Here is a 15,256-nt window from a genome sequence, read left to right as displayed (position 1 = left end):
TCCAACTTTGATTTTCCGGGTCTTTGAGAGGGCATCAAAATTACCCCTGAGCTGTGCTGATGGCAATATGTGTTTGCATCCATCACAATTGCATCCTGTCACTGTCTAGGTTTCCAATCTGAGATTTGATAATTCACTGCGCGTCTGTGGGGGCCAGAGTAGAGGGCAGCTCACATTTACTAAAATCTCTGCCTTTTCTGTCTGGCTAAGCTAATGGAAGATTATCTTTACATAAAAACAAAACAAATATGATGATTCAGTCATCCATTCAACAAATAGCGTTTCCTGTGAACCGCGTATAGGGTGAACCATGCTAAGAACTTTATGGAGATTAATGCTAGCATGATCTTTCCCTTGAACCACTTTCCATTTCAAGTGGCAGACAATCCAAGGTAAATTAAAATGGAAAAATAAAATAATTGAGTTAGTCTCAGGTGACTGGAAAAACAAATGCAGAGACAATCATATATGGGTAAGGGCTTTGTATCAAAGAGTAGTTGTATATTAAGAAAATATCCCAGTCTAGTCCAGATCAAGTCCATAAGTCTGATATGAGTCCATAAATCTGTCATCAAATTCATGCATCATATGCAATGTTGCAGAATATATGAAGATCATAGGCAAATTAGTGCCAAGCGCTGTGGATGCAGTGGCAGAAGAAGCACCTCCAGGGCTCTCGCTGGTCTCAGCGAGGGTCACTGTGGCTTGTCAACAGGATGGTGAGAGCAGAGTGAGAGGGAGGCCTGTTTCCAGAAGTCATTTACCTTGGTCACCCTCCAATCAAGCTGCGACCCTGCACTCTGAATACCCTCCAGTTGACAGGAGTTTATGTAACTACCAGAATAATAAACATTTAATAAAAGTGTAATGAAGAAAATATATAACAGGGTGGGTCCATATATCTATAAGGGGAGGCCTACATGTTTCAATTTAAGAGAGGATAAAAAGGAGATCATGGACAAAAGAGCTATGAAACAGAAGTAATACAATATGCAAAGTTTTGAAAATGCTTGTGAGTTTTTAATGTTTATGATGATCAGTAGGAGAAGTAAAGTCTTGGTACATGCTACAGTACAAATGGAGCTTGAAAGCATCATGATGAGTGAAATAAGAAAATCCAAAAAGAATATTCTTTGACCTCTCATGCAGAAAAAAAATAAGAAAAGGTAAATCATTGGAGACCACAGTTTATCAGTCATTCCTGGGGTATGGAGGAGCCAGAGAAGAGGAGAAGGTAACAGGGATCACATTGAATAAGTGCAGCATTTCACAGTCGATTAGTTAATAACTAGACTTTCTTTCAATAAATTATAGTCCTATAAATTTTGAATGGGCAAAAGTTATAAGATACATATTTTTACAACACACGCACACACACAAAGTAGCTGCTGAAGTTGCTTATTATGTACAACCAAACATCTCATAGGGATATGTGCTTTAGTTTGGAGGTTTATTTTATGCTTTCATGGGACATAACTTAATTGGCTAATTACGTGTTTAGTTCTTCCCTTCTATCTCCTAGTTCATTCCACCATTGACATTCCTGCCTGGATACCATTACTGGTGATTTTGGTCAAACATTCAAGAGATAAATCCTGATAAAAGGGAGAAAATTCAGAACAGAAATTCAAATTCGACTTTATTCTGGATTCTGGTATATTATGTATTTTGCTGTTTATAGTCTTACCAGCAACAACAACAAAAAACTATTTTTAAGGACAAATAAATAAATAAATAAATGCATGTCAATATTTCAGCTGTGACTTTGTTTTGCTTTATAACTGATGTATCTGAAAAAGAAAGCTGAGATTGCAAAAGCAAGGATTAAGACTTACAATGCATTAAGAAAATATTTGCATCAATTCTAAGATAAAAAACAAAATATAGTTTATTTAGAGAGAGAGAATCAGACCCGATAACAGACAGTGTTTGCAAATGTCCGTACACTGTGGCACCTGACATGGACTGACGGGCACTCTGCGCTGGACTCTATCTTCCTGTGGACATGCCATCAAGCCAGATTTAGACATAAAGGAGGCATTCACACGTTTATTTCCTCTTGCACTTATGTTCTTTCTCTTTGCCAAATGCCAGACCCATGCTGTTACCTAGAAGTACAACATAAGAAGTTGTTTTTGAATTGAGTTCACAGTGTGAACGACAGTTGAATTTAAATGCCATCTATAGAAAAACTGATCACAGGAAAGCCATTTGAGCTGCGCAGGGCCAGTTTAATGGCACACTGTCATTTTTTAAAATAGAAAATCTCTTTGGAAATTGCATAGGAAGTTTTTGTTTATTTTTTTAAATTAATATGCTTTTTAAGTATGTCACTCAGCAATTTGGTACACACATCCATGGCATATGTTTCATATTATCTTATTACAATATTTTGTTTTTTCAACATGGTATAAATTTCAACTTGATCATCCATATTTGCAATCCTTCTTAATTAATTTCATGGAAATCATGAAACCAGAGCCTTCTAAAGTCTTCAGAAATATATTTTTTCTTACATGCCAGACATAAGCCCTTGACATTGGAGATATACAATAGATAAAAATAAGATTATAGACTGTGAGTGTTTCCAGGATAATTAGCTGAGACTTACCTCTTTATCTCATTTTCAAAAGGCACATAAAAAACTCAAGAAAGGGTGATACTATTCAAGGATAATCTCGAATATATGCTAATTGTGTTTAAGAAGAGAATCATTTGCAAACTTCAGAATTGTATTATTAGTAACAAACCACTTTCAGCACAATGGAAACATTGATTATACACTAATACCAGACTGGGGAACTGCTGCTCTCAGCAAAAAGAATGAACAGTAATGGAACTTTTAATATGTACCATTAGCCAAATGAAGAATGCTTCAAAATGTATTTCATGTAAGGAAAACTTTTTAAAATAGGTGCTACTGTTTTAATTTCAAAGATAAGTGAATCAGGGACTCTTGAATGCACTAGATACAGACTTAGATATCTCTGGACACAGGCACCACAGCTCGTTCAGACACAGGAGTGACACGGCCCCTGGATGCCAGTTGAAAGGGGCACCACAGAGCATCTTTTGGTCCCACATCCTTCCTCAAGCAAGGTAAAGACCTAGAAATTTAGGGTGAGGTTTGGTGGTATGGGCCGTGGTCAAGATGGGCAATTGTCCAAACCTCAAGTCAGAGGAGATGTTAGATGAGGTAAACAATGGAATTCTGAGGTACTACAAATGAAAGGTGCCATCCTGGGGAAGCCAAAAGAGACACTCTGCTGGGAGTGGGTGGCGGGTGGCATCAGTGCTGTCAAAGTCATTCACCTTTAAACTGGGGAGGCGGGGAGAGCAGTTTGTGTGCAACATAGTGCCCATGGGTACTTAAATGCAAGGGGTGTCACAATTTAGTATCCTGGGTGCTTCTTGTTCTTGTTAAGTATTTTCATTGTTTTTCATGGGCTCAAATTTCTGTATCTTCCCCCTATCTTTGGATGCAAAGTCAAGCTTGAGGAGTAAAGGAATGTAAGTAGTGGTGGGATTTAAAGTATCTAACAACCAGTTCACTGCTGTAATGACTGTTTTAAGTATAAAAAACAATGCACTAAAAGGTAGCTTATGATTTCATACAGTTACTATTTAAATAAGGACCATCAAAGAGGTACGCAAAACTAGATTATGTAATAGAAGTTTTAAAATATTAATGAGAATATCAAATAATACCTGACTAAAACAATAATACTTCTATTTAAAATAGTTGCATTTTGCTTCTTGGATGGCGTGTTCACTTGCAGTATTCTTTGATTTTATATGTGCATGATAGGCTGTGTGATTTATCTTTAACTATCTTTCAACTGTAGGAATAGGCTCATATTACTTTAAAGGTAGTTCAGTTAGACAAGGCATTAGGTTTGATATGTTAGAAAAGGCTACTTCTCTTTGAACGCATGCGTGCATCTTTCCACTTTTGCTGAACTTACAGCAGTTGTTCTGACAATATTTGTTAGCTCTTTGAGCACTTTTTAGAATTGTATCATTCACTCATGCTATCTCGTTGGAATTTGTCACAGGGTCAAAAAGAATCACAGCACCTCGCCCTCTAGTGGTATGGCACTTCTCTTTGTGTTATATATTTGCTAACTGAAGTAACAAACACAAGGAAACACAAGTGAATTATTTCATTTACAGTATAACAATGTGTAAAATGATAAATAAATATTAAAAGCATAATTTTATCTAATTTTTAATATAGGAACTTAGAATACACTGTTTAAAAGATGAAAACTTTTAAAAAGCAATGTGCTATCCCAGGGATACTAGAGAAACAAATCTATAGAACCTCACATGTGTATAAGAGAGAGTTTCATATAAAGGGTAATTGTACAGTAAGAAAGCATTGCAACCCAGTACAGTCCAAGCCCATAGTCCAATATTAGTCCATATGTCCAATACTAATCTATAAAGTCCGCTTCAGACTCACGAAACACATGCAGTGACACCGAATCCAGGACAAACACAGGCCAGTATATGAAAGTCTATGGATCCAGTGATGTTGTAAGCATCTCAGCACTGGCAGGGGCTCTAGGTGGCTTCTTAGGCTTCAGAGGTCTGGTTTCCATGGGGGCGGAGGTATAGAACTGTGTGGATTCTCCAGCTCTGGGCATTATGTAGTTCCCTGTGTCTTGTCAGCAACAGTATTTGCAAGGGAATGAGCAGAGAGTCTCTCCAATATCCAAGGAGGAAAAACCAGATTTCCCAGAATTGTCAGGAGAAAGCCATGCCCACACAGAGGCCTTATTGGCTATGATCCAATTGACAGACTAGACTCCATCTCTTCACTCTTAATCCTCTCAAGTCCCAAATTGACACCAGATTATGTAACTACCCCCCCCCAGCAAGGAATATAAATTTGTGATTTCCACATTGGGCGACTGCCAACAGCCCCCCTTAGAGAGAACCCTGATTACAGACATTTTAATAACCGATTCACCAAACCAATTCGAACTGGCTGCAGCCACTCCTGATTCTAATTGTCCACACAGTTTGATTGTCTTTCCAAGCTGATGGGTCTTCGTTCCTGATAGTCTCAATTTCTGTCCATGGATATCTGATTTCTGCTATGGCAAATGAGAAAACAAGCAGTAGGTCCATAAGGAGTAGGGCATTCACTCCTTGTCCACATAGCTCTTAGAGGTCTATTCTTTTATTTCTCAGCAAGGTACTTAAATCAATGGATACTTGGTGTGGAAAATAGTACGTTTCACTTAAAAAAAAAAAAAGAAAGCAACAAAGCAGACACAGTGCAGACAGCAAGTGATGAAACTTTCAGACTCCATCACGGTCAATGCCAGCAAAGGGGTGAATTTGTGACCACTCTGTGTTCATTGTATGATGTTGCTAATGTGAGTGCTTAGCTTTAAAGAACAGAGATAAGAGAAGTGTCAAAAGATTATACGAGATATTAGAATTTTGACACTTGTGAGAATGTTCCCATTTTCTCCTGTATAACTGAGAGAAGGCACTTTGGGATTCTTTGAGGGAGAATCGTTCTGAAAGCACTGTGGCCATCAGTCTCTCAGAAATAAAATTATTGGCAAGTGTTCATCAAGGGCTTACACCATACAAAACCCTCTGGCCTTTAATTATCATTGGGTTTTATTGTCAAGAATTTTGCTAGGATATGAGCAATCCAATTTGCCTGACCATCTGAGAAATCTACATGGATTGGTGTGGGCTTGCCAATGCCAGTTGGTATGGTTTGTTGGGCAGTTTAAGGAATGGACCGGCCACTTTGTGTCCTTCCTAGATCTACCCACACCTGATCCAGTCAATACAAATAACAGTACCCTCAGCATTTTTTTTCTTTCCCAAACCTTTCAATCTGCAAACTTAATTTAAATGGATTGTTTACGTAGCTTGGAAGTGCATGTAGTCAGAAACTGTGCTGGGGGGTTGGTAAGCCAGAGTTGAATAAAACACAACCCATCCTATCTAAACTGTAGAAAATGCCCATGATCTAGACTAACTATGATTCAGTGTGGCAAAGTTATAATGAAAAAAATGAATGGAAACCTATGTAAGCATGAGTGGTTATTACCAAGTTTGATTGAATGTGTGGTAATAATTTTTGTAAGAATTAATTCTAGACTAGTTCCATGGAGTTGGAGATTAAAGATATCCCAAATGTGTAACTCATCTAGGATACTACTTTACTCCACCTCCCCACACCCAGCAACACTCCCACCCCACAAACAAAACTAAACAGGAAAACTCTCCACTGGGAAGAGGCTTCATAGTATGCATTTTTCCCAGGAGGTGAGCTCCTGGAAACTCACTCGGAGCTAGTGCACCCAGTAGGGGCACCAGGGAATGTCACTCTGGCCAGAGTGAATTTTTCAGTGAAAGCAGTTTCACTTAAACCTTGTTTTTTGTGATGGCCAATGTAAGAGAACAGTGGGCAGCTGTGAGATTTGTTTCCTGCTCCAGAAAATTGCTGAAGAAACTGTTGCGATGTTGAACACAGCTTACAAAGACAGTGCTTTGAACAAACTCACGTGTGTGTATGAGCGCTTTTCCCATGTCAATAAAGGTGAAATGTTGATTGATGGATGACAAACCTCATTCTGGACGTCTGCTTACTTCCTGAATGGATGAAAATGTCCACTCATGGTGCATTCGGAGTTGTTCCACCACGTCAGACTGTTCATCAAGATTTCTATTTAGAGGTTCTGAAAAGATTGAGTAACAGTGCACGATCAAAAATGCCTGATCTGTGGCAACAGGGCACTGCGGATTTTGCCACCATGACAATGCATCTGCTCATGCAGCCATCACAATGTGCCAGTTTTGGGCAAAAAAACAACATTCCCCTCTATCCCCTGGGACCTTACTCACCTGGCTTCTCTTTGTGCGACTTCTTTTTGTGTTTGGAAATGCAGAGGAACATTAAAGGACCACTATTTGGAGACATAGAAGCGTCATCCAAACAGATGAGTTTGAGGAATGTTTCGAAGAATGGCAGGTTTGACACGTGTATTAAGTGTAATGGAGAGTACTTTGAAGGCAATGAGGTTGTTTGGTAATAAAAAATTAAATATATAGCTTTGAAGAAACAATTCCAGATTGTTGGGTTTGGGATTTTTTTTTGTTTTTTGTTTTGGTAACCCCTCATATTCCCTCACATCCCTGGGCTCTGAGATTGCTGCAACATCTCACAAAATTTCACAGATCTTTGAGGAGATGTCTCATGTGATGGTGGGTGCTGTTCCGTCCAAAATCCAAGGGTGAGGGGGAAGCAAGTCAAATGTCGGTGCAGAGTGAGAAACCAAAAGTCTCCGAAAGCCACAACAGGTCTTTATTGCAGCTGCAAAAGCGCAGGCAGGAAAACCGAAGTCTGGTGAGGATTTCCAGGGGAGGCGATGGATGTGTGGAATTGTATCTCAGCAGCATGATCTATCCAAAGACAATAAACAGTGTGACCTGGCTCACACCCTTTACTAAGGTCAGGTCATAAACCCATCCTATTTCTGTTCCTCAGTTGAGAATGTCCCACAGAATGACATGATAGCCACAGGCGTATAAAGTCCAGAATGATATCAGAAGGAAATATGAGTGGAAAGGTCGTAGTAATTGAGTACAACTCAGAATCCAGTTGTGACTATTATGTCAATTCATCTCATTGAGTGTTCACTGACCCGCTATTCTAGCAGAAGGAGGGAAAATTGTTTCTCTTTCTGTAGAAAATGACATTATGCATTGGAAAGGGAAACCGTTGTAGGGCAGTGGTTAAGTGTCCAACTATTATCTAAAAGGTTGGTGGTTTGATCCTACCAGTCACTTCAAGAGAGAAAGATGAGAAAATCTTCATCAAGACTAACAATCCTGGATTTGATGAGGTAGGTCTATCTGCCCTGTATGTTTGTCATGAGTTGGAATCAAGGGCAATGGGTTTGGGGTGATATGTTCTAACTATGGTGAAAGTAGGTCAATGAACAAGTTATATCCTGATCTACATGGGGAGGCAAGGGAAGTTTTAATATAATGCAAGAAGACACTCCAAATGCAGCAAGAGGTGAATTTTTCAGTATAAAAATTAATAGCCTTTGAGTGAGGACTGGGAAAGAAATCATTTCCACCAGTGTTGTAATGAGTTAAAGATTAAGTTTATTCCCCCTGACAATTCAAATAGGATGCACAAAACATCTCGCTAGGCAGTTTTATCTTTACCTGTGCTTTCCAGTTATTTATTTTAATCTCTCTAGTTTCTCTAATCTCAAAAACAACCATTTAGACTCAAATCTTTGACAAGCAGCATGTTGTCATGGGAAGTACTAGCTGAGAAACTGGTAGACTACAATTCTTATTTGTCTCCACTGCTCATTAACTGTGTATGTATAAGGAGTTGCCTGATGCAGTTTTCTTATGTATAAATTTCTCTAGTTCGATTAAATATATTATTTTAGAAGCTGATTCCAAATCCCCTTTTCCCTACTTCTCAATACTGCCTTTCCAACAATAATACTTTGAGGGATCCAAAATCCACAGTTTGGATTCTTGGCTCCTATCAGCTCTATTTAAGGAACCTTGGTGGTGTTTTTTGTTAAGCCTTGCTTACTAATGGAAAGATCAGTAGTTCAAACCCACTAGCTACTCCTCAAGAGGAAAATTAGGCTATTCGCTCTTGTACAGATCCACAGCCTCACAAACCCTGCCTAGAATCTCTGTGAGTCAGAATTGAGGAGCCTTGGCGGTATAGAGGTTATGCTAGTGCAAGGTATTCAGTCACTCCGTGGGATGAAGATGTGGCTTTCTACTCCTGTAAAGAATTACATTCTCAAAAATTTACAGAGGCAGTCTTCTACCCTGTCCTGTAGTATAGGGACGCTTTGAGTAGGCATGGACTCCATGCCAGTGAGTATGTGTCAGAATTTATTTGAAATGGCATATGCCTCCTCACTATGTGGCTAACCTTGGCTGGGCTAAGCTAGACACATGGACAAATTAAACCACTCACCAGATTCCACCTGGATTTATAGCTTGGGCATTTATCTTTGAGAATATTGAAACCTTCAGGTATGGTGAGCAGTCAGAGTTTCTGCCATGTATTCTAAGAATGGGCAGAGACATAGCATGATGACTATACCAAAAAACATGGCTTGAGAAAACAGAAACCATCTCATGGCTTTCAAAATAACTGTATTCAGCCTTGCTTAGGCTCTTATGCTTTCTGACATAAATCCTGAGAGACTGCTTTATAGTTTCAATAATCTATTATCAACATTTGGCTTAAAATATCTTAAGTTGGTTGTGTCCTTTGCAGTTACATAAATCTAACAAATACAAGGTTAAAAAGCAAAAGAATAACTGGGAATGAATACTTTCCTAGTTTTTGTGAACACCTAAATTGATTAATAGCACAAGGGAGCATAAGATAATGGGCTTCCTACATATTTAGTATGACAAAGTAGTATACAAACTCAAAAGCAATGATTTATAAATTAATACTGGACATGCCCAAGCCATTACTCATTCATAAATTTGTCATGATGACATCCCCAAATAGCCAGAATCTGAATTAATTTGCCTACCCTGATGAAAATTAATGATATTTCCAATGCAACTGAAAACATATAACTTCTAATAATTCAAGAGGTTTGTTCGTGTGTTTGTTTGTTTTCATTTCATGCTGTGTAAGGATTGTGGATTGAATAATAGAATGTAATGTAAATCCTAACTTGTTTGTAAGTATAAACCCATTCGCGTTTGGGTAGTCTTTGTTATTTAAATAAAATAGGATTAAAGTTAGGTGTATTGTAAGTAAATCTTTTGAGATATGAGAGCGAGAAGAATGAGAAAGCAAGGAGAGAAGGGATGATTACTGGCACTATTGTGGATGACAAACGGGTGCATAAGCAAATGTGGTGAAGAAAGCTGATGGTGCCTGGCTATCAAAAGATATAGTATCTGGGGTCTTAAAGGCTTGAAGACAATCAAGCAGCCATCTAGTTGAGAAGCAACAAAGCCCACATTGTAGAAGCACACCAGCCTGTGTGATCATGAGATGTCGATGGAATCAGATTTCAGGCATCAAAGACCCAGAACAAAAAAATCATAGCATTGTGAATGAGGGCCAGTGCAGAGTGGAGACCCAAAGCCCATCTGTAGGCAACTGGACATCCCCTTACAGAAGGGTCATGGGGGAGATGAGCCAGTCAGGGCACACGCAGTATAGCACCAATGAAATATACAACTTTCTTCTCGGTCTTTAATGCTTCCTCCCACCCCCACCCCCACCCCCACTATCATGATCTCAATTCTACCTTACAAATCTGGCTAGACAAGAGCATGAACATGAGTACAGATAAGAGCTGGAAACACAGGGAATCCAAGACAGATAAACCCTTCAGGACCAATATTGAGGGTAGCCATATCAGTAGGGGAAGGGGAAGGTGGGGAGGAGCCGATCACAATGATCTACCTATAACCCCCTCCCAGGGGGAAGAACAACAGAGATGTGGGTACAGGGACACATCGGTCAGTGTAAGACATGAACAAATAATCATAATTTATAAATTATCAAGGGTTCATGAAGGAGGGAGGTTGGGGGACAGAGGGGGAAATGAGGAACTGATACCAAGTGCCCAAGTAGAAAGGAAGTGTTTTGAAAATGATGATGGCAACAAATATACAAATGTGCTTGACATAATGGATGGTTGTATGGATTGTGATAAGAGTTGTATGAGCCCCTAATAAAATGGTGAAAAACCAAAAAAGAAATACAGTCTCAGAAACTCACAAGGGCTTTCAGTTCTCCTCTGTCCTTAAGAGTTCCTGTGACATTGAATCAACTCAATGACAGTGAGTCTGTTGTTTTTGTTTGTTAATTTTCCATGTTATTGACACCTAATCCACATATCATACAATCAAGAGTTCCACTGTTCAATTATATCAGAAAGAAGTGTACAATCATCACCATAATCAATTTTAAAACAGCCCCCAATGGTTAAATTGTCTTTTAAATGAGTTGTGTAATCACAATCAGTTCTAGTGCGCCCTTCCACCTTCATTGTTTACTCCCTAAATCCCTTCACCCTCCCTAATCCTACATCCCTATCCCCTCCTACCCTGCATCCCTACACCCCCTGTAAACTCATGCATCAGTTATTATCTCTATGCATCCACTCCTTCTGAGCTTCACAACCTGGGAAACACAATCAAAACAATACAAAACAAAATCAAAATAAAGTGATAAGGATAAAATGAAAATGATATAAAGATAAAAATGCAAATAATGAGTAAGAGAGAAGAGACCACTCTCAATATTTAAAAAGTCAGAGAAGCCATTTTTGGCATGGATCATGCAAAAGATACTAGCACTTAGAAGCAATTCAGTTTGGGTCAATAGGAAGGTCTGCTGACGAAGTATCAAGTTCGATGGAGCATAATCAAGATTTAGTCTTCTAAACAGTGAGAAAGGTAATCTCTATTTAGTAAAGCCATTCACTTATGGGTTATTTTTTTTCTGTTTTAGCTGTGCTACAGAACTTTGAAAGTACCTATAAAGTAATTAGTATTCATTTTGATCTAATTGTTATCTTTTTAAAGCCCCAAGTCAACCACCAGCGAATATTGCATGGAAATTGATGAATTCTAAATTATGCTTAAACTGGGAACATGTAAGAACCATGGAAAATGAGTCTGAAGTGTTGGGCTACAAGGTGAGCATTTAGATACCCTTCTGATCATATCAGCTAGGTTGTATGAAACTAGTTATGTCACAATTGAATAGAAACACATTTTGTGTACATGGAAACATAGAACTCTTTAAATCTCTAGTTTCAAAAACATTGACCCATCATCAGATACAAATTTGTAACTGAAAAAAGTCTTACCTTCTCAGGCCTGGTAGTGTATCGTGAGGCCTGAATAAATGAAACTTTACAAAATGTGATGATATTTCCTTGAGAGACCCTCTTTGCCATCAATAAGTGATGTAGGGAGTAGATGTGAGACAAGAAATATAAGTAATGTAGCCAGATATTATTTCTTGAGCTTTGTCTGTACTATAATTTAGTATTTTATGAACAGAAAAGGAATTTAACAAGATAATGCGCAGAGCCAACCAATCCCATCAGTGGTAAGGGACATCGTCTCATGGCAGAGCCATGTATGCAGGTATTTGAAATGCATCCAAACTAAACAGTGACTTTTCACAGCAAGTGCTAAAGACAACGGCCTCGAGCTACTCAATTAATAGAGAAAATCTACTCTCATCTTCGAGGCACTGGCCAAAAATAAGATCTTCTCTTAAGCAAAACAACTAAATTTAATGAAAAACTTCACCTGCTATTTCCATCTGAGAGATGGAACAGTCTTTAAAGGATATGTACTAATTGTTCCATGTCAGTTTTTGAACCATATTAAAGCCACATGTCTGTGTTAACATGATTCACCATTTTATTCAGATTCTGTATCGGCAAAACAGACACAGTAAAATTCATATTTTGGAAACAAATAATACATCAGCTGAGCTTCTGGTGCCGTTTGAAGAAGATTACTTGATTGAAATAAGAACAGTTAGTGATGGTGGAGATGGAAGCAGCAGTGAGGAAATCAGGATCCCCAAAATGTCACGTAAGTTGAGTCACCATGGCTACTCTGAACTGAGACTCTAGAGAAGTTGAGCAAGAAAGCAGGCTGATGTGAAACTCTCCAGTCCATTGTCTGAAGTTTAAATTAACAAGTAAATCAATGATGTACCATTGATATATAATTTCATGATTCGGTTAGCCAAAGTCAAAAGCTTTTCGATTGGCAATCATATGCCTCTTAGAATAGGACTGACCAATATTAACAATACGTAGATGTACCACCATCTCTGTACTCCTTGCAGACATAGCTTAATCATTACATTCATACTGGTCTGAGTCGAAGGTCTGAGTCCTCCACAATACACTATTCTAAGCGGCTAACATCAATCAGAGTTAGCACATGATAATAACTGAATATTTCCCCTATGGATGAATCACTCACTCCAGAATCACTCATGCAAAATGAAAATCATTTCTATTTCATAGGGGTCAGAATTTAATCTGTGTGTTACAAAAAATTAGCCAGTTTAAATATTCTCCTCTTCCATTTGTTACCTCTAAAACAGTTTCATAAGAGAAGACTTTAAAAAGCTTACTAAAATTGAATAGAAAGTGAATGGAAATTGAAATAAAAATGTTATTTGTGCCAAAGGGATCAGGTATATGGCATTATCAAAAAAAATCTTATGATAGTGAATGAAGGGGGAAGTGCAGAGTGGAGACCCAAAGCCCATTTGTCGGCCACTGGAGATCCCCTCACAGAGGGGTCTAGGGGAGGAGATGAATCAGTCAGGGTGCGATGTAACACCGATGAAGAACACAGCTTTCCCCCAGATCCTGGATGCTTCCTCCCGCCAACTACCATGATCCGAATTCTACCTTGCAGGACTGGATAGGGCAGAGGTTGTACACTGGTGCATATGGGAGCTGGAAGCATAGGGAATCCAGGGTGGATGATACCTTCAGAACCAGGGGTGTGAGGGGCAATACTGGGAGAGTAGAGGGTGACTGGGTAGGAAAGGGGGAACTGATTACAAGTATCTACATGTGACCTCCTCCCTGGGGGATGGACAACAGAGAAGGGGGTGAAGGGAGACGCCAGACAGGGCAAGATATGAGAAAATAATAATCTATAAATTATCAAGGGCTCATGAGGGAGGGGGGAGCAGGGAGAGAGGGGAAAAAAGAGGACCTGATGCAAAGGGCTTAAGTGGAGAGCAAATGCTTTGAAAATGATTAGGGCAAAGAATGTACAGATGTTCTTTATACGATTGATGTATGTATATGTAAGGATTGTGATAAGAGTTGCATGAGCCCCTAATAAAATGTTTTAAAAATGTTATTTGAAGAGATATGATAGCATGCAATCAGTGTTTTGAAGAATTAATCTAGCAAGTATTTTAATCTATACTGAGATGCTTTTATTTTTATTTTGCAGGTTTGAGTTCCAGAGGAATTCCAGTCTTAGAAAGTAGCTTCCATTTTCTGTCAGTTGTCATGATTTTTTACTGTTTTACTATTCAGCCACTTATATGATGAATAAAAACATAATCTTTGAGGGATTTTTTTAAAAAATAAATCATTCTGTAAATAAGCTCTCCAGATCCCAGGTTCATGACACACTCTTAATACAGACTTGTTGGAGAAAAAATAAAATATATATTATTAAGATCTGATAAATATCTATGCTACATCATTAAACAACCATAGCACTTTTGAATCTTAAAGTTCAAACATGATTGCATATGTCTCAAAGGTGCCAAAAATACCTGTGGAGGCCAAACTTTCTGTATTTTAAGTGACTTACATGGAGGACAGCAATGGTTCCTCTTGATGTTGACGAATACATCAGAAATCTGCAGTTAGTTGAGAGGTTCATTTTTATGTGCTGTAGGCAATTTACTTCAATATTCAAAGTTTTGGATTTTCTTGAGAATAAAAAACTTTGTTTATATTTTGTATTCTTTAAAAATGTAAGCAATCTCAAAGCACGTAGTGTTATTAATAGTTTTGAATCAAGTTCAGAATTGAATTATTTGTACCTATTAATATATCAATATACATGACATTTTTCTCAGTTCATTTTTTAAATGGTAAAGTAATAAAAATAACAAAAATGCGTTCTTATGTGTAAAGAAATAGAAAGGAATGGAAATGAGTACCAAGCAAAAAATAATCTCCTGACAACTCTGGTATGCAACCAGCAATTGCTAACAGTAGTTTCGTTTGTCTGTTTGTGATTTGAAAGCAGCTCATAGTTCCTTAAGGGAAATTTTGCATGAATAAATCTCAGGTAATTATGAAAAACTGATCACAATATATATGGCCTTATTTTTATAAAATAAAGATATCTGGGAACAGAATTCTCTGGCCAGATATTATAATTTTTTTCAAAATATGTGTTGCCAATTTCTCTGTATAGTGATAAAATAATCCTATACTGTCCAGAGTCTAGACAGCTTTCAGTGGGTTAGCTCTTTCTCTAAGGTGACGCTTCCTCATCAATGGTACCACGTTTGGGTTTTGCATCGTCTACAAGAAGCAGTATGGGAAAAGAGAGGTTAATGACTAGACCCATATGATTCCTTGTAATCATTTATTTTCTACACAAACAGGCTTGAGGGGTTTGTCCCTGCTGCCCATCAGCCCTTGTTCACATCCCATCAACTTCACTATTGTAA

The 15,256-nt window shown here is 38.2% G+C and overlaps 1 protein-coding gene across 1 annotated transcript in view; it reads left to right on the top strand.

The window, feature by feature from the left end:
• Positions 1-14,118, top strand: part of CNTN6 (contactin 6) — a 272,495-nt gene extending 258,377 nt beyond the window's left edge. The window contains 4 exon segments of the mRNA XM_075550875.1: positions 11,590-11,702; positions 12,450-12,618; positions 14,014-14,074; positions 14,076-14,118. Coding sequence (XP_075406990.1) covers positions 11,590-11,702; positions 12,450-12,618; positions 14,014-14,074; positions 14,076-14,118 — 386 coding nt within the window.
• Positions 14,119-15,256: the final 1,138 nt, after the last annotated feature.

The sequence above is a fragment of the Tenrec ecaudatus genome, chromosome 5 (genome assembly GCF_050624435.1).
Source record: "Tenrec ecaudatus isolate mTenEca1 chromosome 5, mTenEca1.hap1, whole genome shotgun sequence".
NCBI classification, from domain to species: Eukaryota; Metazoa; Chordata; class Mammalia; order Afrosoricida; family Tenrecidae; genus Tenrec; species Tenrec ecaudatus.
Note: the sequence above shows the minus strand (reverse complement) of the source record. Positions and strands in the feature narration are given on the sequence as shown.